At 49.7% G+C, this 26,139-nt stretch overlaps 1 protein-coding gene across 18 annotated transcripts in view; it reads left to right on the top strand.

Moving 5' to 3' along the window:
- mycbp2 (MYC binding protein 2) overlaps positions 1–26,139 on the top strand; it is a 78,613-nt gene that overhangs the window by 6,527 nt on the left and 45,947 nt on the right. For 8 of the 18 annotated variants that reach the window (XM_079733274.1, XM_079733277.1, XM_079733266.1 and 5 more), the window contains exons 3-24: positions 519–734; positions 2,233–2,386; positions 5,078–5,274; positions 7,104–7,346; positions 8,357–8,428; positions 8,868–8,964; positions 9,091–9,164; positions 11,913–12,051; positions 12,416–12,492; positions 17,904–18,108; positions 18,435–18,599; positions 18,851–19,009; positions 19,385–19,589; positions 20,034–20,179; positions 21,101–21,211; positions 21,846–21,950; positions 23,480–23,512; positions 23,914–24,033; positions 24,225–24,306; positions 24,428–24,545; positions 25,113–25,471; positions 25,949–26,121. In XM_079733274.1, the coding sequence (XP_079589400.1) occupies positions 519–734; positions 2,233–2,386; positions 5,078–5,274; positions 7,104–7,346; positions 8,357–8,428; positions 8,868–8,964; positions 9,091–9,164; positions 11,913–12,051; positions 12,416–12,492; positions 17,904–18,108; positions 18,435–18,599; positions 18,851–19,009; positions 19,385–19,589; positions 20,034–20,179; positions 21,101–21,211; positions 21,846–21,950; positions 23,480–23,512; positions 23,914–24,033; positions 24,225–24,306; positions 24,428–24,545; positions 25,113–25,471; positions 25,949–26,121 (3,250 nt within the window). The remainder of the gene's footprint in view (positions 1–518; positions 735–2,232; positions 2,387–5,077; positions 5,275–7,103; positions 7,347–8,356; positions 8,429–8,867; positions 8,965–9,090; positions 9,165–11,912; positions 12,052–12,415; positions 12,493–17,903; positions 18,109–18,434; positions 18,600–18,850; positions 19,010–19,384; positions 19,590–20,033; positions 20,180–21,100; positions 21,212–21,845; positions 21,951–23,479; positions 23,513–23,913; positions 24,034–24,224; positions 24,307–24,427; positions 24,546–25,112; positions 25,472–25,948; positions 26,122–26,139) is intronic. The other 10 variants (XM_079733268.1, XM_079733272.1, XM_079733269.1 and 7 more) reach the window with 7 other exon arrangements.

The following is a 26,139-nucleotide window of genomic DNA, read 5'->3' as shown; positions in this document are numbered from 1 at the left end:
GCAAGGGCTGTGATTGGTCCACTCACTAAAACCCGACGCAGAAACAAAACAGGTTCATGACTTCGTCGAAGCATCTGCGTGGTCATTGTGTTGCCTTGAGGTGGGACCATAACTGAGCCTTTGCTCTAGTCTCCACCATGATGATTACTTCTTATCCTTGCCATGCTTTTTGTAGTGGTTAGGATGTGGGTCTCCCAGTGTTCATTTTTATATATTTTTGTCTTTGGTTAAGAGTAAATTGACCGGGTATGAAATGTATTTAGTATAATTTCAATGTTAATATCAAGTCATCTCACTTTAATGAAAGTAAAATGACTAAATATGGAAAAAAAAAATTTTAACATAATTATTCATATCCAGTCATTTCACTTTAATGAAAGTAAAATGACTTAAATATGAACATTTCTTACAAAGTAAATATTAATATCCAGTCATTACACTTTGGACAAAAGTGAAAACGACAGAACATGGTGATATTTTTTACAATGTCCACATTGCTCTGTTCCTCCCCTCGACAGAACGACGGTCTGGATGGCGCCTACTGCATCCCGGACATCAAGCTGCACAGCAACCCGTCGGCGTTCAACGTGTACTGCAACGTGCGCCACTGCGTGCTGGAGTGGCAGCAGCGCGAGGCCTCCCTGGCGCTGGCCTCCAGGAGCTCCGTGCAGAGCGGGGACTCGGACAGCGAGGAGGAGGAGGAGTACCGCGAGCCTCCCGTCAAGCTGCCCAAGGTAAGGTGACTGCATGGGGGGCAGGGTGGTAGGGGCTCAGCAGCCATTGGCCGGTACCGGGCACACTGCTGGTACCATGGGGCGGCATGGGGCTGGTGCCATGACCGGTATCTTGGGGGACTTTAGGCCGATGGGTGGGGGATTCCCAAACTGTCGTCTTTCGTGTAAGCGTTGGGTTCAAATCATGGCGGGAAGCCATCAGGTGTGGAAGTCAGATCCTGGATTGTGATCTGATGTGACAAATCTCATCCTGAGGTGGTGATGGATGAAAGTATTAAACACACAGCACGTACCCTTGACTCGATCTTAAAATCTAAAATCTGCATTAAATTCTTTAAATAAAACTTTTCAACACTTGATATGCTTACAGCACAGCTCTATTCAGCACCAGAGGAAATGTTTTGGGTTCAAATGAGTTGCATGACCGTAAATGTTGAATGTGAAAGTAGCTTTTCCGTGGTCCCCTTCTCTGATCGCATAAACATTTGCATGACTCCGTTGCTATAAGTGCACAACGGAACAGAAAGCTGCCGTCACGAAACCATCATCATTCTTTCTGTTATTTATAATGGGTCAGGTTATTAACCATAATACCCCCCTCCCTAATTCATACATTGATATGATGTTGCTAATGATATTAAGATTATTGTGATTGTCGTGTGTGTGTGTGTGTGTAACCAAAATATTTATTTAGTCATTATCAAGCCTTTTTGCCTCTCTCCCTTTTCAAATGGAAAGACTGCGGCCCTGCTGTCTTAATAGTTGTAATGAAGTATTCCTCTTCTCCTGATGAGGCAGCGGTTTCAGAAGGGGGAGGGGGGAGGAGGCGGTTTAGAGCAAAAGTCCCTCTGGGCTTGATCTGTCTCTTCACCCTAGTACCCCGCAGGGCAGAATCAAACCAACAGCCCTTTGAGATATCCTACTCTCCCCCCACCTACAACCCGCCCCCCCCCCCCCGCTCCTCATTATACCGCTCGTTCTAGTTATTTCCCCACCCGTGTTTATTTATTCCATTTCTTGCCATGTCGAGTGATTCCTTTTATCTCCATTTGGTTCGTCTCTGGAGCTGGGAATAGACGTTGAAAAGCGCCTTAAAGATACATGAGCTGGAGGAACCGAGGACAGACAGGGGGAGAGCAGGGGAGAATTGGTTTCTAGGCCATACTCTTTTGCGGTCCCCGCTTGAACTTGAGACAGCGTAGGCTCATCTTTAGGATGTACGGTAATGATGGCGGCGGAAGGCAATGGTTTGTCCTATGGGATGTAGCCAAGAGAGTGGAACAGTTTCTTTGGCTCGTGCTGTAAGACCTTCAAGATGTCGACTAAATCCTTAAACAACAACTCATCAAATTGTTTGCAAAACATCAATTATCCTCACCGCCTGCTAGTTGGTCTGTTGCACTTGCGAAGCCTGACAGAGTTCCGTGCTAATAACCTTGTGTGTGTGTGTGTGTGTGTGTGTGTGTGTGTGTGTGTGTGTGTGTGTGTGTGTGTGTAGATCATTGGCATCGGCCTGTGCGGGGTGTTTGAGCTGATTAAGGAGACGCGGTTCTCCCATCCGTCGCTGTGTCTGCGCAGCCTGCAGGCCCTGCTGGACATGCTGCAGGGCCAGCAGCCCGAAGGCTTCCAGACCGAGCCCCCCGACGTCCTGGGTAAGACTGGCAAACGCGCATCGATGTACAAACGCTCGCATATACGCCGATACACTTAACCTTCATCGTGTGAGTTGTCATTGGGGTGCCTCAACGGCACGTTGTTCCCGAGATCTCGTTAAAGCGAGAATCAAATTATTCCACATGGTTTTGCTTAAAATAAACAAGGTGCATTTCTATGTCATTTTAATTACAGGGTGTGCAGAAACGACCACAATCACGCAGCGCAATGTGATTGTAGGAAGCACGACGCTGCTAAATGAAACATGATGTTTAAAAAGTGCAACTGACTTTAGTATTGTGCCCTCATATCGAAAACTTAGAACAGACGTATGGCTCCGCTGTTTCGTACTGCTCTTGTGTTTACTCTTTGCAAACTTTCTTCATTCAGTTGTCCCTTTCTTCCCTAAAATAGCATTGCGTGTGAACACAGGTTTTATCTATTTTTCTCGAGGGATACGTTTCTAATTAGATTGTGCCGTAAAATCGGGGTTCCAGCAAGCGCAGAGTTATTCTGGAGTTCACGTTTTATCGGTGAAAGTTGTAAGGTGAAGTGTTGAAAAAGTGTTGTCGTCATTGTGTTAAACCAACCAGCCAATAGCGCGCCAAGGGGGAAAGCCAGCTTGGTGATTGGCTCCGGCAAAAACGTATCGGAAGCAGAAAGAAATGTATTGCTCTTCTCCAGGCCCTTGTGCAGGGCAAACTCAAATCGCCGGCAGAATGGGCGGGGTTACCCAGTCTAACAAATGCAACCTGTGGCAGAGGACCCTGCCACGGGCCACCAAGTTTCTGCTGGGCTCCGACGTCAACCAGGTCATGGCCAGATGGATGGTTTATCCTGTGTGCCTTGATTATTCAACTGCATCACAGGTGGGCTGTCTCATCCAGCCTAGTCAGTCTGACTCGGGCTGGGTGAGACGGCTCAAACCTACCCTGGGAGCCAGACGAATCTCTCATGTTTCATTTGCTCTGCAGATAAGGTCTGGCTTCCCTCCCATTCAAAACGATCTTAGCCCTGTAAAAGATGGATAGACCGACCAACAGTATGAGGTTGGATAAATATGACGGTGCAGAGGAGCGCTGTAGAGATAGATGGAGATTATGTACAACGGTCTGTTGATTCAACTATCGAGACGGTATTAAACACACTGGATGGTATATTTTCACTACAAGAAGAAAAAAAAGACTGCACTCTTTTGTTGAGAAGAAAGATGTTTTCTCATCGCTCAGTGCAGCGTCACCCGTTTCCTTGCTATGATTGGTTGTTGGCCTATCCAATTGCGTCCAGAGGCATTCTGATTAGGGCTGGGTATCGTATCCTAAATCGATTAGATTTCGATTCATAAGGTTCTGAATCGATTAATCACGATTCAATTCGATTCAATCTGCTCTTAAAGAATGAAAATGGCTCAACTGTGTTACAAAATACAAACATACTTTATTTTTTCTCTTCATCTTAAACAACAGGTTTTAAGTGCAAACTTGTAAATTGGACAGTTTAAACTTGAGCCGTAAACAAAACTGTCTCAAAAGGGCAATTTTGAAATTAGAAAGGAATTGCAAGTGTACTTGAACGAAAACATTCCATCACTGCAAATTGCATTAAGGCATTGTTTATTAAAGTGCAAAAATAATAATTGTAACAAAACTAAAAAAGAAAAAGAAAAAAAGAAACAATAATAATCAATCTCATGCCGTATGAATCGATATTGCAAAATTTAAATCAAATCGATCCAAAATCGATTAAATCGATTTTTTTACCCAGCCCTAATTTTGATCTGTGCCTGTTAGTGGCGCCCTTTTGGAAATCAAAAGATTAAGGTTCCAGACTAATTACAAAATACTACTCGGCGATACCAGGGTAGCTTAAACCAGCCATCAACAGCAAACACTCCACATACCCCCAATGCTAACGTGACGCTGGCAGGAATCCTCAGCAGAAGTCTACTCGTTGGCTGTCAGGGTGGCAGTGGACCCAGCCAGGTGGCCCTGAAGTGGCTTTGTCTGGACTCCGACGACGATCACGTCACTGGCAGATGTTGTAACAAACCAGTTTATTAACGAGATGGACAAAGTTATTACTTGCAAAGCAGGTGTTGCCTGCTGAAATGCCTTGTTGACTGGTTCAAGCTATGGGCCTTGATCATTGAAACGCATGACCGGTGCGCAACCTCACCCAGCCCCAGATTGTAATCTGTCTGAGTCGGGCCGGGTGAGGCCCTTTTAAACCAGCACACAAGCATGCCGCGCACACACGCACAAGTTTCAAAGAATGCGATCTGAGCAGTAGAGTCAATAATCAAGGTTGACACATTGGGTTCCATAGGAACAAGATGGGCGTTGTCAGAGAATTTCCACACAGACCCAAGCAGAAAGGTTACAAAACAGCGTATTGGGGGTTTAATAACCCTTTAAGGCCATGGAGGAAAAGAGTGTACCTTTTTTCAAATTCAGCATTATGTTTGCTGAGACTGCTGACACTACCTCGTTATAACATATAGCTAGTATTCCGTCCACATAATTGGTACAATGGTACATTTACATCCAAGCAGAAATAACTACAAAGAATCCAACAAATAAGCGCACACCCTTCGGAGAGCAGTTCCATCTCCCTTGAGCTCTCCCTTTATTCTCCCTCTCATTGGCCTCTTGTGTCTCTTCCACCACCACCGCCTCCTCCACCCGCCACAGAGTCCCTGTTCCAGCTGCTGCTGGAGACCACGGTGCGGAGCACGGGACCCAACGACCCCACCGGCCAGGCCCTCACGGCACTCTCCTGCGCCTGCCTCTTCAGCCTGGTGGTGGCATGGGGCGACACGGGCCGGATCCTGCAGGCCGTCTCCGCCATCCTCACCAACAACGGCAGCCACGCCTGCCAGACCATACAGGTGAGTCGGCGCCCTCCATGTCCGGATCCCTCTCTGCTCTCCACACGCCTTCTGTCCACACAGACATTGCTGGAGGCAAGGGGGAAGGATTGGTTTCCCCCGTTTAGCTTCATGCAAAGAAGTGAAAGTTCTGCATGAAATGGAAGCACACAACGTTGTTGCTGTTGGCCCTTTAACAGGATAGGATTTATGTTGTTGTTGCTTCGCCCCATGGCTGCTCCTCCGCTCGTAACATCTGAAATACCCTTTAGGTTTTGCGCCTTCTTTCTCACCTAGCGGTAGTTCAGCAGGTAGCGGCGTGGCGCAGAGTTAGTTAGGCCTAGCCTAGCGGTATCTGTCCGGGCCTGTGGGCGACTCCTGGAGAGCAGCAATTTAACTTGGCTTAATGTCAAGCCACTCCAATCATCCCGTCTTGTTATGATACCCTGCCCGCATTCTTCTGCTAATGAGCCTGCAATTCGTCCCCGTTTAGGTTTATCTGTACTTCAATGCCCCTCGGCTTCGTTCTCTTCCTCACGTCCTCTGTCTCACTTGTGTGTTGTGTCTGTCTCTCAATCGCCCTCCCTCCCTCTCTCTCTTTCTTTCACTCAGTCTTGCTATCTGCTCTTCTTTCTTTCTCTTTCGCCCTCTCCCTCCTAAGCTATGTCTTTGGCTCCATGTCAGAAAGTGTACTGCAAAGCTGTGCTGGAGAAGGTTCTCCAGCGAGCACCCCAACCATGAGTCAAATGACTAAAGTGATTGGCCAGTGACTTTATGGTGCAGTGTTTAGCCGTTGCACACACACGATGAACACACATTAACTTGTACGCGGAAGGAATCCTTCTGCCTCATGTTATGTAATATTGCCAAGGACAGACGGAGAGAGAGACACACACACACACACACACACACACACACACACACACACACACACACACACACACACACACACACACACACACACACACACACACACACACACACACACACACACACTATAACCATGAGCGTGTTGCCGTGGAGGTTTCCAAGGTTATTATAAAGGCGTATATTTGAGTGGAAGGCACAGCTTGGGCCCGGGCCCAGCTTGGCTCTCCTCCTTCCCAATACTGCTGAGGCTTTTAAAACAGGCTAAGCAGGTAGAGTTGGCCGGACCTGAGAGACAGGGGGTGTGTTTCCAGCGGAGCTCCGGGAACCGGGGCATCGACTGAGCTGTGAGTCATCCCAGTGGCAGGCGGGCGGACCAGCAGGTCTCTTAGCCGCGAAGCGCCGAGAACCGTGAGCTCAGCAGAGTGTGTAATGGCTCGGCCGCTGAGTGATGGAGGCTCGTAGAATGTACGGAGAGTGTGCAGGCGGGGGGGGCGGGGGGGTTGGAGTGGAGTGGAGGAGAGGAGGAGAGGAGCCTCCACCAGCCCAGTCAATATCCCACCAATCATGGAGACCAGTATTCTCCTCTACAATCACTGTGGTCTCTTTGTCTTCCCCCATCAAACCCATTGACAAAGTGTGTGACAAGACGTCGGCAAGATCCAAAATGGCGTGTGACGGATGTTCTGTTGGTCAAAGTCAAACTGGTCTGATGTTGCTGACCGTCGCAGCACATGAGCACTCTGCCATTGGCTCCTTTTTCCATTGTAAGCACTCGTGAGTTGTGACACTATGAACAGGTTTTAACCTGGTTGAGGCAAGTCAGTTGATTTATCAACCGTCGCTTAACGCCTGAGGCCGGCTAAGGGAAGCGGTGAGCTGCATCTCTACATGCGGAGCTCCACCAGGAACTAAGCTACGCACGCAAGCGCCCTGATTGTCAGAGTCCACTGTTCTCCCCCCCCCCCCCCCCCCACCCATAGGTGCCCACCATCCTGAACGCGCTGCAGAGGAGCATCCAGGCCGTGCTGGTGGGCAAGATCCAGATCCAGGACTGGTTCGGCAACGGCATCAAGCGGGCGGCGCTCATGAACAAGTGGGTGCTGAAGGAGGTGGCTATCGACGAGGACGAGCACTGCCTGCTGCAGACGGACGGCTCCTTCCTCTACCTGCTCTGCAAGGACGGCCTCTACAAAGTGGGCTCTGGATACAGCGGCACCGTCCGGGTATGGGACTGTGTGTTTGTGTGTGTGTGTGTGTGTGTGTTTGTGTGTGTGTGTATGTGTGTGTCTTGTTTGTCTTATTTGTGTGTGTGTGTGTGTTTTTGTATGTCTTGTTTATGTGTTTTTGTGTGTTTGTGTTATTTGTGTGTGTGTGTGTGTACATTTGTGTGTGTGTGGTATGTGCTTGCATGCGTGGCTTCTCCATCCGTCTTTTTCCAATCTCCGTGTTCATCCTCACAAGTGGCATGTGCCAGCAGCAGGAGATGAACATGTTATTATTAACATGGACGACAGACCGCTGCTGGTCAATCAGTCACGGGTGATCAAACGGCCGCCATGGTGTCATTCCCGCATTGATTCCCCAGCAGAGACGCGCCGTAGCGCCATGCTGAATGACTTATAAACCAACTGGAAGCGCCATTTAAACCCACATTGCCTCAGGTCAATTTCAGATTGGATAGATTTGTTCTTACGATTCTTCACAATTGTATTATTGTATAATTAAGCATCAAATGTGTTGGCGGTAAGATTGAGAGTTGTAAAGAGAGGGCAAGATTTGAAAATAAGTAACCACTCTCTGCCTGCTCCCTCCCTACCTTTCTCTGCGGTTGAGAAGTGGTGCATTTCACGAACCTGTGTTTGACCGCCAGGAGGAATTCCCCGAACCAATAAAGGAAGGATTACATTAAATGTAAATCGTCTGCCTACGGAGGCAGGTGCAGTCAACCAGAACAGATATTCCCCATAGCCTTTGACTCGTAAAAGCGGACCAGTGGCTGTGGCATTTCTAAAAAATTACGCTCAATGATAGCTCTTAAATCAAAGCAACCTGCAGTGGGGTGAGACGAATATCATTCAGAAGCAGGTATTGGCAGGGTGTCTTGCTCAAGGGTGCCCACACTTGGAATCTGTAGACCTGGTTATCAAACGCAGAACACTGCGGCTAGGATGTGGAACAGCCTCCCCACAATGTTGTCCTGGCTGTGTTGTGACGCTGTGTGGGTGTCCTACAGGGCCATGTGTACAACTCCACGTCTCGCATCCGCAACCGCAAGGAGAAGAAGTCCTGGTTGGGCTTTGCACAGGTAAGCCTTTAAAGTTAAAACTGCATTACATTTAGATTTTCATTTAGGGCATTTAGCAGACGCTTTCATCCAAAGCGACAGTCGCCACACTCACCTCATGTGTTAAGATTTGATGTTACACACACCATTTCCTAGAACTGTGATTAGAATGGCATTAAATGCATTCTGTCCTGTTTAAGTTACTGAACCAATTATTTAGTTTTGAACCTTTTGGTTGAAATAGAGTTCCCTGTTTTGGATACGACCGTTATCGAGCTGGTAATGTGCGTTATTCAAAGCCGTTCCCTGAGTGCAGTCCTCAGCACGACAGTTTTTGCCGCAGAACTTTGCATAGGAGCCGCACACAGCTGCATGTCCTGGGCGAACCGCTGTACACCTGCATTTGCACCAACGTGTGTGTGTGTGTGTGTGTGTGTGTGTCTTTGTGCTGCGTTCTCAGGGCTACCTATTGTACCGGGACTCGGGTAACCACAGCACGTCAGCCATTAAGATCAACCCGGAGACGCTGGAGCCAGAGGGCGCCGTCTCCATGCCAGGTACCCCCCCCCGCCCCCCGCCCAGAACACAGCCACTCACAAGGACCCATTAGAGCCCTAATGCATCCATGATGATGATGATGATGATGCTGATAATGATGATGGTGTGGCTCCTCCTCTCCACAGGCCAACACGCCGACGGTCAGAACATCATCTTCACAGACGGGGAGTACATCAACCAATTAGCCGCCTGCAAAGACGTACGTTACAGTGTTTGTCTCCATTACCTTTTCCCCCCCATGCATGAGCACACAGGTGCTCAAACACACTGCTTCTGTCTACAAAAGAGGTTACGTCTGTTCATCTCGTATGCAGCAGTCCTACTATGTTATAGCGGAAATTTGTTTTGGAGATGTTTTACAGAAGAAAACTCATTGGTGTGAGTGAATAAAGTGTTCAGCAAAGTATTTCTACATGCTGTTGATAAGAAAGCTTTACAGATGCATATATGTTTACTAGTAGTGGCCATGCTTGAGTTCACCAATTAAGCGATGACAGGTTGAGACAAATGAGGCAAAGGGAAGTTTAAATCCCTTTCACACATATTTGAGCTGGTCTACCATCAGACTTAAGAAAATAATCCAGTGTCTTAATTGTGAGAGTTGGACTTCGTTGTCTGTATATTCTACAATTACTTCCTCCCTCATCACAAGACACGGACATCATTATTTCCTTCCTCTGCATTAGTCTCTTGGCTGAATGCTGATTCAGCCAATCCCCTGTGAAGGGGCTGTTTTTGTTTTTTCGTGTATTTTGTAATCTGTTTGTAATTTGTTTTGTTGACACTATTGGCGACGGGCCTTGTTGAGCAGAGTTGGAAGCGGAGTAAGAAAGCGTTATTATTCATGAGAGCGTTGCTGTGATTGTTGTTCAGTTCATGCGCACCGCGACACGGCGGCTCATCTTTTCGGCTTGCAAAACTGGTCTCTCTCCTCTCCCCTCTCTGTTCTCTCCTCTCTTGTCCCCTTTCTCCTCCTGTACCCTCTCTCCTCTCCCCTGTCTGTTCTCTCCTCTCTTGTCCCCTGTCTCCTCTCTCCTGTACCCTCTCTCCTCTCTCCTGTACCCTCTCCCCTGTCTCCTGGCCCTGTCTCTCTCTCTCTGGACGCTGACATAAAAGGCTGTTTCATCCCCTCTCCTCCGGCCAGTGCCACTTCTGTCCCTCTCCATTTTACCCCGGCTCTAGTGCTCCATGCAGACAGGATCCCCAGCTGAGCACCAGCTGTGCCACAGACTGTGTGTGTGTATGTGTGTTGGTGTGTGGCCTTCTCCAGAGGCTTAATCTGCCAGTTGGTTATCTGCATTCATACTAAGCAGTGGGGGAGGGTAGTGTGAAATCCATATTTCCACCCCCCCCCACACACACTCTCTGCAGCACCAAGGCAGCAGCCTCTCGGCGTAATGAGACTGGAGAGGATGGAGCGAGGAGGGGGTGGTGCTGATGGAGGGTGCTGGGGGGGGGTGCATTGGGGAAGAGTGTATATTGGGCTGGTATTCTGTAAGTCTTGCTGAATCCACAGCAGCATCCTGGCTGTCAGGAAGTGAAGCACACACTCTGGCTAGAACAGGTGGCGGGCGGGGCAGGATGAGGAGGCGGAGGAAAATGATAGGCCTGGATGTTCAGAGGGATCAGACTGTTTAGAGGGGTTACAAGGTGAAGGAGAGCCCACAGCCAGAGATGAAAGAGGGGCGTGGGGGTGGGGTTGGGGGCTGGCCGATCAACGGAGGGGAGTCAGACTAATTGTGCATGTGTTTCGTCTCGCCGGGTCTCAAAGCAAATTAGCGGTGAGGTCATCAGCATTAGCAAACAGCCAGGGGCTGCCTTTAATCCACCAACCCCCCTCCTCCCACTGTGTGTCGCTCTCTCCCTCTCCGCCCCCCTCACTCATGTGTTAGTCTATATCACACCTTCTTTTCATCTCGCTCACCCACCTTCATAGCCATGGCCCCCTCTCCCTCAGATTAGTACTTTCTGCCATTGGAGTGTCCTCTCCCCCCTGGCTCACACACCTGTGGCCGCCCGGGGGGCCACAGGTGTGTGAGCCAGGGGGGTGTTTCCAGAAACACCTAACAAAACATAAACAGATTTCCCTAACATTGGTTGTTTGTAGTTATTTATGAGTCCCCTAAAATAATATAGTAATGTAAAGTGCCGCTTCTCTGTTCTTGTACACATTAAATACTTCTTTGCCCTCGTAAAAGAACAATGGGATGCTTGGCCTCGGCAGTTTGACCCATCTTTCCGTCTACAGAGTAGAAGAAGATAAAGCAAAGTTAAGGAGATTCTGTCTGTGTGTGTGACCGGTCTGCTGGGATTCTGGAGGCCTGAGTGGCTCTGTGGTATGCTGGCCTGATGCCACAATGTTGGGTGGGTCCACTTTAGGCACGCGCAAACACACCACACAACCAGGTCGGTGGTGGCCTGTCAAATAAACCCGGGCTGGGACCTAAACTCCACTGCAGACGTCACGAGGGAGCGGTGGTCTTATTTTCTAAGTCTATTTTGTTTTGTATGCCACGTGTGTCCCTTAGACCCCTCCGCTGCCTCAAAAGAGAGCTGTTGCTTTGGTTACCTGCCATGTGTAATCAGGTGGACCAGTGGAGACGTCTTGTTTTTCCTATTCCCCGAGAACTCTCAGTGAACCCCTGCCAGGAGATTTCCATCGGGGGGGTCTGCGTGCCCTAGGGGCTACGTGAGCTGTTTACACAATCTAACCGCCAGTATTCTTGCTTTGTTGTACCAAAAACAAAACTCGCATCGTGAAATATCAGAGCAAGAAGTCACTAGCTATGAAGGTGTGCCTCAGCTTCTTCCCCTTTGAAACACATGCCTGGTCTGGTGTCGAGGAAGGGGTACTGATAGGGCTGCAGGGGTACATGGAGGTCGGGGGAGGGGGGGTAACCCTGAAGCTTACTAAGCTCTCTGTGCGGTCGTGTCTCTCTGCCCGCAGGACGGCTTCGTGGTGCGGATCTACGCCACAAGCTCGGACCCCGCCCTTCAGCAGGAGCTGCAGCTGAAGCTGGCCAGGAAGTGTCTCCACGCCTGCGGCATCTCCCTCTTTGACCTGGAGAAGGACCTGCACATCATCAGTGAGTCACCCCACCACCACCACCACCACCACCAACGTGCCGCCCATGGGTTTCGCTCGCGTTCCCATCCCTGGCTTGTGCACCACCTCCTCCGTCCAATTCACCAAACAACCCGCCGTTTAAAAAATATGAAATTATGATGTCTGAAATCGGGGGAAAACAAAAACTGCATAAATCACAGCATTGACGAGAATGAAAAGGGAAAAAAGCTAACAAAAGGAAGAACGGCTAGTGTTGGTTCCTGTGGGACGGGGCTGTGGTGATGGTTTGTTTGGGCTTTGTGTGTGTGTGTATTTGTGTGTGTGCACGCGTGTTTTGTGTGCGTGCCGTTGTTCTGATCCCTCTGTTGTTGTTGTTCTGCCAGGCACTGGCTTTGATGAAGAGGCAGCGCTGCTCGGAGCCGGCCGGGAGTTCGCTCTGATGAAAACCGCCTCGGGAAAGGTGAGCGCCGAGAACCTTCCTTGTTCTCCGTGTGTGTGTGTTTGTGGGTGTGTGTGTGTGTGTGGCGCCTCAATGCATTCTTGTTTGCACCATGTGAATGCCTGTGTCTCTGCCAAAACCACCGAAAGAAGACGACGACAAGGAGGAATAAGGAAAAAAAGACGAACAAACGAAGACTGACTTGTCAGTGGCTGTTTGTTTCCACGACACACAGCCTCCATACAATCTGCATTCATTTGTCGGGAGTGGCCCCGCACAGCTGTGCCCACGACATGCCATGCCCTCGCTAATGACGGGCCAATCGCTTTAGCGAGCCAAGCACACCTGTGACGAAGAGACTTTACTTAATGATGCAACGCACAGGTTTCTCCCGAGCGCACACACACAGGCAAATAAAAAAAACAATTGGTCGTAATTAATCTTGCTCAGCTTCAATATATATTTGCTCGGGCTGATGGTAGCTTGATCCAAAGGGAGGAGAATGAGGAGACGATGCCAAAGCAAGCACTGACAATGTTGATCCCTGCTTGTTTTGGAGGCTTTGGAAAAGGAGAGTGTTTTCTAAAAGTCTCGTAATTTTTTCAGAGGACACCAACCTCCTACAAAATGGTGCACCTGTTAGGTTGGATATCCGTCCAGCTAGATGTCGTTCTGTCCGTAGTTGCTGCTGTCCTGTCAGGTTTGCACGGGGGGTTGCCAAAAGCTAATCTGTTCGACTAGGCGTGAGGCGACTAGAGAGCCAGGACGGCATGCTATTGCCTTGCAGGGTCTTTCACAAGACCTAATTTGCAACGATTTCTTAAAGGTCCCATGGTATGAAAATCTGACTTTATGAGGTTTTCTAACATTAATATGAGTTCCCTTAGCCTGCCTATGTTCCCCCAGTGGCTAAAACTTGCGTTCGGTGTAAAACGAGCACTAGGTATCCTGCTCGCCTTTTGAAAAAATGGAAGCTCAGGTGCGCTTATTAGGAATGTGGCCCCATATGTCGTCATAAGGGGCCAAGCTACCTCCCCTTTCTCCGCCTGGCCTGCCCAGAGAATTTGGCCTGCCAATGAGACGCTGGCCGCTGCCGAGGCTGTGGTCCCTTGGCAGCGGGCAGCGAGGCTCCGGCGGGAGACAATCATGGACAACAATCCCTTTCTCCTCCATGACGCGTTTCAGTCTAATTCAGATATGATGAGGAAGTGGAAGAACCGGAGACGTCGCAGAACCCGGCGCAGTCATTTGAGATTCATTATGTCGTCTGGAGGCACACACAGCTTTTGGCCGTGATAATATTTATTATATGATATAGATATCTATGTATAATATGATATTATTTAGATATAGAGCTCAAGGACTGCAACACAGGACTGCAACACAGGTGTTATGGCGCATAACACGTTGGACTCTCGTCTCTGGTATTTCCACAACAAGACTCGTAGTGGGGGTTATCTCCGCCATGGTTGAGAAGGAATTTGGGGAAAGGAACTGTGGCTTTGACTCCCTGAAGTACATGAACCACGACATAGAGGAGAAAGGGATTGTTGCCCGGGATTGTCTCCCACTGTAGCCCCGCTGCCGGCTGCTGGCTGCCCGCTGCCGGCTGCTGGCTGCCCGCCACCGCGAGGCACCACCGCCACAAGGCCTCGGCAGTGGGCAGCGAGGCTCCGGCGGGAGACAATCGCAGTCAACAATCCCTTCCTCCTCCAATGATGCGGTTCAGTCTACCTCAGATCGATGAGGAAGTGGAAGAACCAGTGGGAGAACCCGACGCAGTTGTTTGAGATTCATAATATCGTCTGGAGGCGCACACAGATTTTGGCCATGATAGTATATATTATATGATATAGATAAGAGCCCGACCGATAAAGGATTTTAAGGCCGATACCGATACAAATATTTGGTGATTTAAAAATCCGATATTCCGATATATCGGCCGATATATATTTTAAAAAGAATTTCCAGAAACACCTAACAAAACATAAACAGATTTCCCTAACATTGGTTATTTGTAGTTATTTATGAGTCCCCTAAAATAATATGGTAATGCATTTTAAAAGTAAACTTTATTTTATTGTCCCAACAGAAACGTACGAAACCTGTAGAGGGACATGGGCTAAATTATATTTTTTTAAACGTTTCTCGTGAGCATGAGAACGTTGGCCTATCTTGTACGCATATCAGTGTGTGTGTGTGTGTGTGTGTGTGTGTGTGTGTGTGTGTGTGTGTGTGTGTGTGTGTGTGTGTGTGAGACATCAGCGAGTGAGTGGACGATCGAGGAGAGCGAGCAGTAGTGTGCGTGTCAGTTTAGTGAAGTAATGAACGAGTCTGGTTGTGTGTAAGAAAGAATAAAGTACCCAGCCTGTCAAGGATAGGTGGCCGCTACATTCAGACCTATAAGCAGACCCACTGCCGGTCATAGTGAAGGGTGTTGCCCCCGGGAGAGCATCGGCCCTGGAGGGAATGTCTCCCCTGTGGAGGCGGAGCGCAAGAGGGTAAACGTGCTCCAAAAGTGTGAGATAAAAATAAAGCACATTCATTTGAATGATTTTAGCTTCTGTGTGATTTATCGCGGGCATGGGTCGGGTAACGGGCCAAATATTAACGGTCTCGGCGGGTGCGGATTTCATTTTGATGTTATCACGGGTGGCGGGGCGGATATGGACCCGTGCAGGACTCTGGCCTAGGCTATTGACAATAAACAAAATATCGGAAAGCAGAGTTGGTTGGGCCGCTTTTGCCATGTCAGCATCATGGACCGCATCGTTAGCTCAGCTGACGTGGAAAACCATCTGACCTACCAGATCTATGGATCTACCAAGCGACTGTTTGGGCTACAATTCCTCTAGAGATACTTTCTCGTGCGGACCCAACCAACACGCCCAAATGCGGCCCAACCAACTCTGCTTTCCGATGTTTTGTTTATTTCCAATAGCCTAGGCCAGAGTCCTGCACGGGTCCATTGTTTGAGACCCGCCACCCCCCGCACACGCAAAGTTCAGCACCAGGTCCGCCCCGTCACCCGTGATAATATCAAAATGAAATCCGCACCTGCCCGGACCCGTTAACATTTGGCCCGTTACCCGACCCGTGCCCGCGATAAATCACACACAAGCTAAAATCGTTCAAATGTATGTGCTTTCTTTTTAACTAGCACTATTGGAGCACATATACACTCTTGCGCTCCGCCTCCAACTATGAGATGGTTAGTGTTACACCTTTCCTGCTGTCGGCTCCCAGACCGTAGTCGAAGAGCACAGGGGAGACGTTCCCTCCAGGGCCGATGCTCTCTCGGGGCCAACACACTTCACTTTGACTGGCAGTGCTTATAGGTCGGAATGTAGCGGCCACCGTTTCTTGACAGGCTGGGTACTTTATTATTCTATTATCACAACCGGACTCGTTCATTACAACTGACACGCATTCTACCGCTCTGATAAAAGTTCTGATGAATAAAATGTATAAAAATGCAAACTTAAGGTATGAAACTCAAAGTCCTTTGAACAAAAACACAATAAATATATAAATATTCATTAATCTGTCATTATAAATGCCGATACCGATCGGTATCGGCATTTATAATATATTTATTATTATCGGCCGATAATATCGGCCCGCCAATAAATCGGTCGGGCTATAATATGATATTATTTAGATATAGAGCTCCAGGACTCCCGTGTGTTCTAGAATATTTACAGAACACGGCCAAAGGCTGTGTGCGCCTCGCCATTGCGATACATCCACTGTAAACAGAGCGCATGCCATGGTACCGTGGCCGCAAGCTGCTCAGGGCCACACCCCCAACCTCCTCCTTGACCCGCCTCTCTCCTCGTCATTTGCATTAAAGCTACAGACACCGAAACGGCGCATTTGGGGAAAGCTCAATGTGCGACTGGCTCGTAGTGGCAGTAATTCTGCACCATGGCTGAATTTCGGGACTGCTTCAAATACTGTGTTAGGGGCCCACTAATATCTATATTAAAGCATCCATAAATAGCATGCCATGGGACCTTTAAGAGACTGCAGTGTTCCCACTGGACTTCCCCATCAGGGACTATCAGGGTGTGTCTGTTGGCTTAACTCAACGGTTTCTGTATATTAACCAGGGGTTAACAACCCAGTACTTCCTCCTTACAGACAGCCCACTGGCTACTCTGGCACATGCTTTCATGCGATTGTAACACCAGTGGTTGGGCAAGGACAGAGAGCAAACTGCTGTTTTATTGTGACTTGTTACTGTTGTATCTTTTATTTATAGGGTTAGCACTATAAACAGACATTGTGCTATTATCACTGTATGAGTAGGCCCCTGAGAAGCCGAACTATGTAAATGGTGGGACATAATGAGGAAGAAGATAAGTGATGGTTTGTGTGCCTAAGGTCCGAGCCGGCCTATGCCTGAGTAAACTCTGTAGCTCAGTTATAACGGAGATGGTTGTCTCTGCAGTGCAGAGCCGGCCTAACCAGTGAATACCTCAGGTGTTTGAGCCGCCGCTATGCCCTGTGTTAGGGGGTTGTGATTGAGTGTGTGTCTCTGTGAGAGACGGTGTGACCAAGTGCGTGCCTGTGTGTGTGTTTGTGTTTGCTCTCTAGGTGTTGTGTGTGTGTGTGTGTGGACCCTCCCTTGCAGATTGCATGGTGTTATTAAGTTCCAGGGCAGGGTCTCCAGAGCCCTGCCGCAGCCTGTGTGGGCCGGCCTTTATCTGCAGTTAACTCTTTTGGCCCAGACAGGTCTCGTATATATTCTACTATAGAGCAGTAGTGCACCTAGAGACTGGGCACAAAGTCCACTTGTCGCCTGGACGGGAGAGTTCAGGATCACGCCTGCAGACGCCCACTAGGCGTGGGGGGGCTGGAGGGGCTCTGATGCCTTCCCAAGACTCCCTCTACACTGTGTGTGTGTGTGTGTGTGTGTGTGTGTGTGTGTGTGTGTGTGTGTGTGTCTGTGGAGGATTTGATTAATGGCAGCTTGCTCAGGCACATCACGATCTGATGTAAATAAATCTTGTTCTTCGAGCAGCCATGTAGAATATATTATCCTGTAATGACTTATGGGCCGACGACAGTGTCGTCAGAGTCGGGTTTAGCCTAGCGTAGCATAGGGTGAGCCACGTTCTCCCTTCCTGAGTGGTTAGCAACATAAGCTTGGTCGCTACAACCAGGGTACGCTGGCTGCTGTAGGGTGCTATTAGCCATGAGGAGATACCACTGCGTATTTCATTTAAAATACTTTTGTATAGTAGTAAATCACAGGGCCAATAAAAGTGTATGTGTCTACGTGTGTATCTGGTTTGTCGTTTTTGCTATGGATGTAAATCTCCCATTCCTGGTGACAGTTGGCAACTGCAAGAGCAATAGCTCACTGCTTGGATGCTCTAAACCTGGTTCTCTCTCCCTCTCTGTCTCTTTCTATCTCTGTGTGGCAGATCTACTACACGGGCAAGTACCAGAGTCTGGGCATAAAGCAGGGAGGGCCCTCGGCTGGGAAGTGGGTGGAGCTGCCCGTCACCAAGTCTCCAAAGATAGTCCAGTTTTCGGTCGGCCATGACGGATCGCACGCGCTGCTGGTGGCCGAGGACGGCAGCGTCTTCTTCACCGGCTCCGCCTCCAAAGGAGAGGACGGAGAGTCCAGTAAGACACATAAGCACACACGGCCACATAGATGTGTATGGGCACATGCAATCCTAAGGGCACATACACTTGTACAGGCAAACACACACACACACGCCCACAAACACATACACACAAACACACGTACACACACACACATGACTAGGGCAAGGGTACATGCTTGCATACATACATGCAAACGCACAGACTTGAACATTACATCATTTAGTTTATTATACTTCTTAATTTAAAACATATTTTATTTACATAGAAGTTGCAACTGTGTTTGTGCTTGCAAAAATAACTGGTGTTGACAAAAGTGTGTGTCTGTGTGTGTCCCCGTCCAGCCAAGAGCCGCAGACAGCCAAAGCCCTACAAGCCTAAGAAGATGATCAAGCTGGAGAGCAAGACGGCGGTGCACACGGCCTGCAACAACGGCAGCAGTAGCATCGTCACCAAAGACGGAGAGCTCTACATGTTTGGCAAGGACGCCATCTACAGCGACAGCACCTGTAAGCTCCACTGCACATTCATCCATATCCCTCCTTCCTGGTTCACACTCACACTGAATACCTTTCTTTGTTCAAAGAGAACCCAACCCTGAAACAATGTATTTAAGAGGAGCAGTGATGGTGTGTTTAATAGAAGCGATATTCATTGATCCTACCCCAAATCCCCTTAGTTTTACAAACGTTCTCTATTTACGGTTGAAGCCACTGTGAGAGCTGGGATGTAAACCCTGGCTGACCCCGCCCCCCTACAGGTCAGGTGACGGACCTGAAGGGTCACTTTGTGACTCAGGTTGCCATGGGGAAGGCCCACACGTGCGTGCTCACCAAGAGCGGCGAGGTGTGGACGTTTGGTGTCAACAACAAGGGCCAGTGTGGACGAGACACGGGGGCCATGAACCAGGCGGGGAAAGGTGAGGGGTCGGACACACACACACACACACACACACACACACACACACACACACACACACACACACACACACACACACACACACACACACACACACACACACACACACACACACACACACGGACACACACACGGACACACACACACACACACACACACGGACACACACACACACACACACGGACACACACACACACACACACACGGACACACACACACACACACACGGACACACACGGACACAAAGAAAACTTTTGCACTATTATTCATACATTGTGTCATTTGTTCTGTCTCTCTCTGTCTCTCGCTGTCTCTCTCTTTCTGTCTCTCTCTGTTTTTCTCTCTCTCTCTCTCCGTCTCTCTCATACCCCTGCAGCGTTTGGCGTGGAGAACATGGCGACGGCCATGGACGAGGATTTGGAGGACGACCTGGAGGAGAAGGAGGAGAAGAGCATGATGTGCCAGCCCGGCATGCACAAGTGGAAGCTGGAGCAGTGCATGGTGTGCACGGTGTGCGGCGACTGCACCGGCTACGGGGGCAGCTGTGTGAGCAGCGGGCGGCCCGACAGAGTGCCTGGCGGGTGGGTAACCGTTCTGGAGTAGTGAGAACCCTTCTCTGAGGCTGGGGAGAAACACGCATACACACATAAAACAAAGAGGACGTTGCGTTGTTTTTACCTTCAGCAGGAGTAGCATCAGAATATTAGCAGGAAGGAACATTTGTGGGAATACGTTTCTTAAACTGCTCTACAAGAGGCTACATGTTAGTATTTATCTAATAGTCTTATTGAGGATGTGCCGCCTTATAGTGGGTCCTGATAGCAGCTAAAAACAACAAATAAACTCCCTGCCTGATGAGTCGTGCAGGTTTCTTCCCCCGTTCCTCTAGGCCGGGACAAACCTGCAGCAAAAGATGCTCAAACCAAACGCTGCCTTTGCATGCCCGCTCCCCGCGAAGGCCCCTCTGGCCTCGTGTGAGCACAGCCCTGTACTCACCGAGCCCCGGTGCGCGTCTCCTCCCCCAGGATCTGTGGCTGCGGCTCCGGGGAGTCGGGCTGCTCGGCGTGTGGCTGCTGCAAGGCCTGCGCCCGGGAGCTGGACGGCCAGGAGGCCAGGCAGAGGGGCATCTTTGACGCCGTGAAGGAGATGATCCCCCTGGACCTCCTGCTAGGTAGGCCCCCCCCACCTCTCACCCTCACCAATCCCCCCACCCTCTCTCATGGCACTCAACTCCCCTTTGGTCGCGTCAGTGCATTTTGGAACGGGCACGTAAAGCAAGTGGTTTCTGAATTTAGTGAAAAACAATTGAAACTGTGCAGTAGCCAGTACATTAAATCATAACATGGTGGTCAGTTATTGAACATTAACTAATGAAACAGTATCAGTACATTATGCCGTACATTCCCATACTTCCTACACTACTTGGCACCCCCTCTCTCCCTTCCCGCCCACCCAACTTGCCCTCCAAAGCAGAGACAGGACACAAGTGGAAAAAATATATTCACTAAGAATGAGAATGCCCTCTATAAATGTATTTCCACATCCAGTCCCTGTCCCGTTTTGGAGCCTGGTGGTAAAAAGTTATTATCTGACATCATTTAAGATGTGCCTGGCCTCGTTGCACAGTAAATCTAGCCGAACCCTGTCCCTTTTTATTTCTGCTGCGTTACAAATGCCTACACGTCTGTAATCTAGCATTGTCGCCTTTTTTGTGATGCCTCTCAAATTCCCCTTTGCTTGGTGAAGTGTCTCCCACCGGCCAACGGCTCTAACACACAGATCTGCTTTGATGATGACTTTGACTTTAAATTCCTCATGCTTTTGCTCATTTTTGGACTGCAATTTAATTTACTGTTTTTTTTTTCGTCATTACTGCTGCATCGTGTCTGCGCCACCATTCATCCATGTTTTCTGTCTGTCTGTCCTCTTGTCTGTTTTTCTTTCACCCCCCCCCCCCCGCTCCGCTTTGTGCCTTTCCGCCCTGGCTCCTCCCCCCCACCTTTCCTTGTCTGTGTGCGTGTGTGTGCTTGTGTTTGTGCGTGCGTGTGTGTGTGTGCGTGCGGGCACCCTCTGGGCACCTCCGTGTGTTTAGCTGTGCCTGTCCCTCCCCCTCCAGGCGTGAACATCGAGGAGCACATCCAGATCCGGCAGGAGGAGAAGCGCCAGCGGATCAACCGGCGCCACCGGCTGGAGGAGGGCCGAGGTACGAGCCCCCCAGGGCCAGGCAGTGCAGGGGGGTGGGAGGGCTCGCGGGGCTCACACACCTCCTCCCTCCTCACGGGCGGGTGGCTGGCTTTCTTGGTTTTAAAGGACACACACATGTACACACACACATACACACTCAGCTATGTGCAGGGCCAGTTCGGGGGACTTGTAATGAGCTCGGGTGGTGTCGTACCTCGGTGACCTCCCCCTTGCTTGTGTGTGTGTCCTTTTTTATGATTTGTTGCTCTGTATGTGTGTGTACGGGTGGGAGATGAACCCCTTGTAATATGTTTCGGGGCCATTTTGGATTATTTCCAGTGTATCCCCAGATTTTATTATTTGTATCATGCCTTATTTTGTCTAGTTTGCAGTACAGATCAAAACTCAATGACTTTTAATGAAAAAGTACATCTGGACCCACTTTTCAAACACAGAACCAACTCTCATGCATTTTAAAACCCTGGTCAGCCCAATTTCAAAGGCAATTACATTAGTTTTTTGGGTCAAAATACCCCGAGCCCGCGTTCATTTCTGACCCTGGTATGTATGTGTATGTGGGTGTTGGTGCCGTGCTGTTGAATTGCCTTGTTTTGCCTTGTGTGCGTGCATGTGAACGTTTCTTTCTCCCCTAGGCCCCCTTGTTTTCCCTGGCCCCATATTTATGAACCAGCGTGAGCAGGCCCTAGCCAGAATAAGACCCCTTCAGTCCCTAAGGCATAAGCGGGACAAGCACAAAGGTACTGCAGCAGACTTCAACTACCAACCTAACTCAACGGGAGGCAGAGTCCCACCCCCACCGCCTCTCCTCACTTTTTTTATCCCCCCCCCCCTCTCCCACACCCCCCCTTCCTCTTGACTGTCTCACTCCCAGTTCCGGCTGCCCCATCCTCCTCCTCCTCCTCCTCCTCCTCCTCCTCCTCCTCCTCCTCTTCCCTTACTCTCTGAAGACGGAGGAAGAAGGGGTGGGGTCGGGGCTCCTGTGTGTTCTTCCTGTAATAGGAAGCACCAAGGTGTGGGTGCGTCATATTCAACATTTGTTGTACGAGTGAAAGACAAACTCTCTATAACACCGCTCTTATTTTGTAACCTCGAAAGAATCTAGTATGTTCCTCACAGAACCAGTTCATATCACCGCACCAGTCCAGGGGACATGTACGTTGTCGTTGTCTTAATTCTACAGGAGCATGTGGTCCCTGGCCCTGCAAAGTGCTTTTCCTCTTATTGTTTTGTCATCTTAAGTCTCTACAGTAATCAATATCCCAGCCTAACTGGATTTGCCGTCGCTCTGCGAGCAGACAGGGCTTCGCTGCGCAGAAGAAGGTGGATGAAATAGGAGGCGCTGAGTGGAGACCGGGCCTAGCCCTTTCATCAATGACAAGCCGACTATTATGGGATATGTCTCCGAGGCGGGGCCGGCACACTCGCTCCTGTCAACGTGCATATTTTTAGTATGTGACGTCGTTGGCTATAAACAGATTTGTGTTGAAACGTGGAATAGGTGTATTTATATTCTTATACAGGTTATTCTTATATGATGATGATTTTAGGAGAGGTTTTTCTGCTGTGAGAGTGGGGGTGTTGAAATTGTGCTCCTGTTTCCTGCGGTCCTCATGGGATTGGTCAGCCCGCTGGATGTGACCCCACATAGCATCCTTTCTATTGGTCAATTCAGTTGTAACCCAGAAGACTGAAAATGTGACATTATCATTTTGGGGTAGCAATGACCTTTTGCCTATTTATCAATGACGTGTGTTAGGTGCTCTCACATAGTCAACCATACCTTGGTATTTATTTGCTATTATTAATAAAATTGTATGCACGCGCATGATTAACTGAGGGAATAAATAAATAGAAACGATCAACCAAATGTAAAAAAAAAAGAAGTGTTTGCAAGGCAGCTCAACTCCCCCTGATCTAGTCAGCTCAGCAAACCGCAGAGCGAGCAGATCAGCCGGTTCCTGGTTCCCTGGCTAGCGTGCGTACGCCCTGTCATTGCTATTACATCATGCTCCTCTGAACTCCTCTTCAACACAGTGGCCTCTGAAGCGCCTCTCGGGCTAAACAACACCACTCTCTCTCTGCTTCTTTCACCAGCAAATAACGTAACAGATCCACTCTGCCTCTCCTCACAGCTGTGGTCCTCCACACAGTATCTCTCTCCCTTTCTTTTGATCTTCTCCGTTTGAGAGGCACTTCACCGCCTTATTTATTTCTGTGTTTTTTTTATTGACCTCACCATGGCTCTGTGTTTCCATTGTGTCAGCAGCTCCGTCCTCCGCCGCTGTTATTGCATCACCAGGTACGAGGAGCCGACATCTCCCCCCAAGGCCCTGCAGTGTGCTGCTTAACCTTCACTCTCTGTTCTCTCCCTTGTGTCGGCTCCACTACTGGCAGACCCACTGATGCCCTCACGCACATTCGTGCACACCCATACGCATGCGGGCAAGTACGCATGTGTGTGAATGCGCAACAACATGCGCATTCACACACATGCGTACTTGCCCATAGACGTGCATCCTCATACGTATACACCCACGTACACACGCACACCCCCTTTTGTTCTTCTCTTCCAGCGCCACCGCTCTGGCCTTCGCCCTGCATCTTCTCGTCTCATGTTGACTGATTGTTATCTTTGCTGACCCTCGTGACTAACCCATCTTGACTGGCTGTACCCCCCCCCCCCCCCCCCCCCCCCCCCAGACGGCAGTAGCGAGCGCGGGGAGAAGGACGCCAGTAAGATCACCACCTACCCCCCCGGCGCGGTGAGGTTCGACTGCGAGATGCGAGCGGTGCAGGTCAGCTGTGGCTTCCACCACTCCGGTAGGTTCCCTCCAGCGCTCTGTGTGGTGCTCTGAACAGTTGTCCATCTCTAAGGCTACACTCCTAAACACCACGCTCTTACCAATGAAAAAAGTGCCAATCGTGTCATCGCTGCTGAGCCACACACAGTCACACTAATCAATTGGAGGACCTTTACCACAATCGACATTAACGGTCGTTTGGGCCCGCAGTGGTGCTGATGGAGAACGGCGACGTGTACACCTTTGGTTACGGCCAGCACGGACAGCTCGGACACGGGGACGTCAATTCCAGGTACGGCCTCGGGTAACCCCAGTCCAACAACGTCACCATACACAATAACACAGCATGCGCACCCTGCTGAGCCCGACAGACCCAGCTAACGGCGGTGTTGTTGTTGTGTGCTCCCTGCTAGGGGTTCTCCCACCCTGGTCCAGGCGCTTCCCGGGCCCAGCGTTCAGGTGACGGCGGGCAGCAACCACACGGCCGTGCTCCTCAGCGACGGACAGGTCTTCACCTTCGGCAGCTTCTCGGTAAGAGGAGGACGGAAACCATATCCTCCTTCCTAGCATCTTTCTAAAGTCCTCCTTTGTATTCTCTTCATAAAATCATATGGTATCGATGTAACTAACTAGCTATTAGTGATGGAATAGAATGGATATTGTTGAGGGTTGAATATTTGACTCAAAGACAAGTATAGTATTGGAGATTTTGCTGTTTATTTTAGATTTATTTTTTTGGGATCTGTCACACGACAAATTCTTGCATCTGAAAGCTTATGTAAGGGTAAACAACGACGGGGTGTCCCATTATTGGAAAGTAGTGAGTGACTTGATGCAAAGCCATGGTTGGCTTTACACCACAGTAATACACCCTTGTAATGTTATTGACCAATCAGGATGAAGTACTCAACAAGGCTGTGGTATATCTGGCAATAATAATAAAAACCCTTTCTCATTTCTGAAGTATATCAAAGTGAAGTTAATCAAGGAGGCCGGCCTCCTAGCGCTGCAGCCCTGGCTAACGACCCTCTGTTCCCTGTTTAGTACCGAGAGTCTAGGAACCTCTTAACTCACCACGGCCCCCTCCCCCCGTTTCAGAAAGGGCAGCTGGGCCGGCCCATCCTGGACATGCCCTACTGGAACGCCAAGCCCTCCCCCATGCCCAACATCGGCTCCAAGTACGGCCGCAAGGCCACGTGGATCGGCGCCAGCGGCGACCAGACCTTCCTGCGCATCGACGAGGCGCTCATCAACTCGCACGTGCTCGCCACCTCGGAGATCTTCGCCAGCAGGCACATCATCGGCCTGGTGCCCACCTCGGTGTCGGAGCCGCCGCCCTTCAAGTGCCTGCTCATCAACAAGCTGGACGGCAGCTGCCGCACCTTCAACGACTCGGAGCAGGAGGACCTGCAGGGCTTCGGCCTCTGCCTGGACCCCGTCTACGACGTCATCTGGAGGTCAGAGGCCGGGGGGCGCCTCTCCTGGGGGAGGCAGGGGAGTCGGAGAAGGAGTATTAGCAGCAGCAGCAGGAGTAGTGTTGGATTGTCTTCCACCCGAAAAGGTTCTGGGTTCGAATCCCAATGACCACTGTCGACCTGTGGGCAAACCTTGAGGAAGCGGCCTTGTCTCTACCTGCTCATTATCGATCTAAAAAAGATTCACCAAGTCACTTTGGATAAGCTGTCGGCTAATAATTACTAGTAAATAGTGTTCTACACTTTGAGTTAGGCCTCCCAATAGTCCCTTTTAACAGAGAAATCAACGCAGGCCAAACCCAGGCCCCCCACATCACACTATCACACAAACCGCTGTTTTTATGTATTTGTGTTTATCCTCTGACACCTCTGTGATAATTGGATCTTGGTACATTACTCCACGCTTAGTGACCTTTATTTAACCTTTGACCCTTAACCTGGTTCTATTTTTGTTCCTAGGTTCCTGCCGGCCACCAGGGAGATGTGGTGCTACAATGCGGTGATAGCAGATGCCCGCGTGCCGTCCCTCACCGACCTTCAGTCTCGCTGCAGCATCCTCAGCCCTGAGCTGGCGCTGCCGTCAGGCTCCAACGCCACCACCACGCGCTCCCACGGGGCCCTGCACATCCTGGGTAACACTGACCCCTGAT

Source organism: Pollachius pollachius (assembly GCF_949987615.1).
Source record: "Pollachius pollachius genome assembly, chromosome: 3".
NCBI classification, from domain to species: Eukaryota; Metazoa; Chordata; class Actinopteri; order Gadiformes; family Gadidae; genus Pollachius; species Pollachius pollachius.
This window is presented reverse-complemented; position numbering and strand designations above follow the sequence as displayed.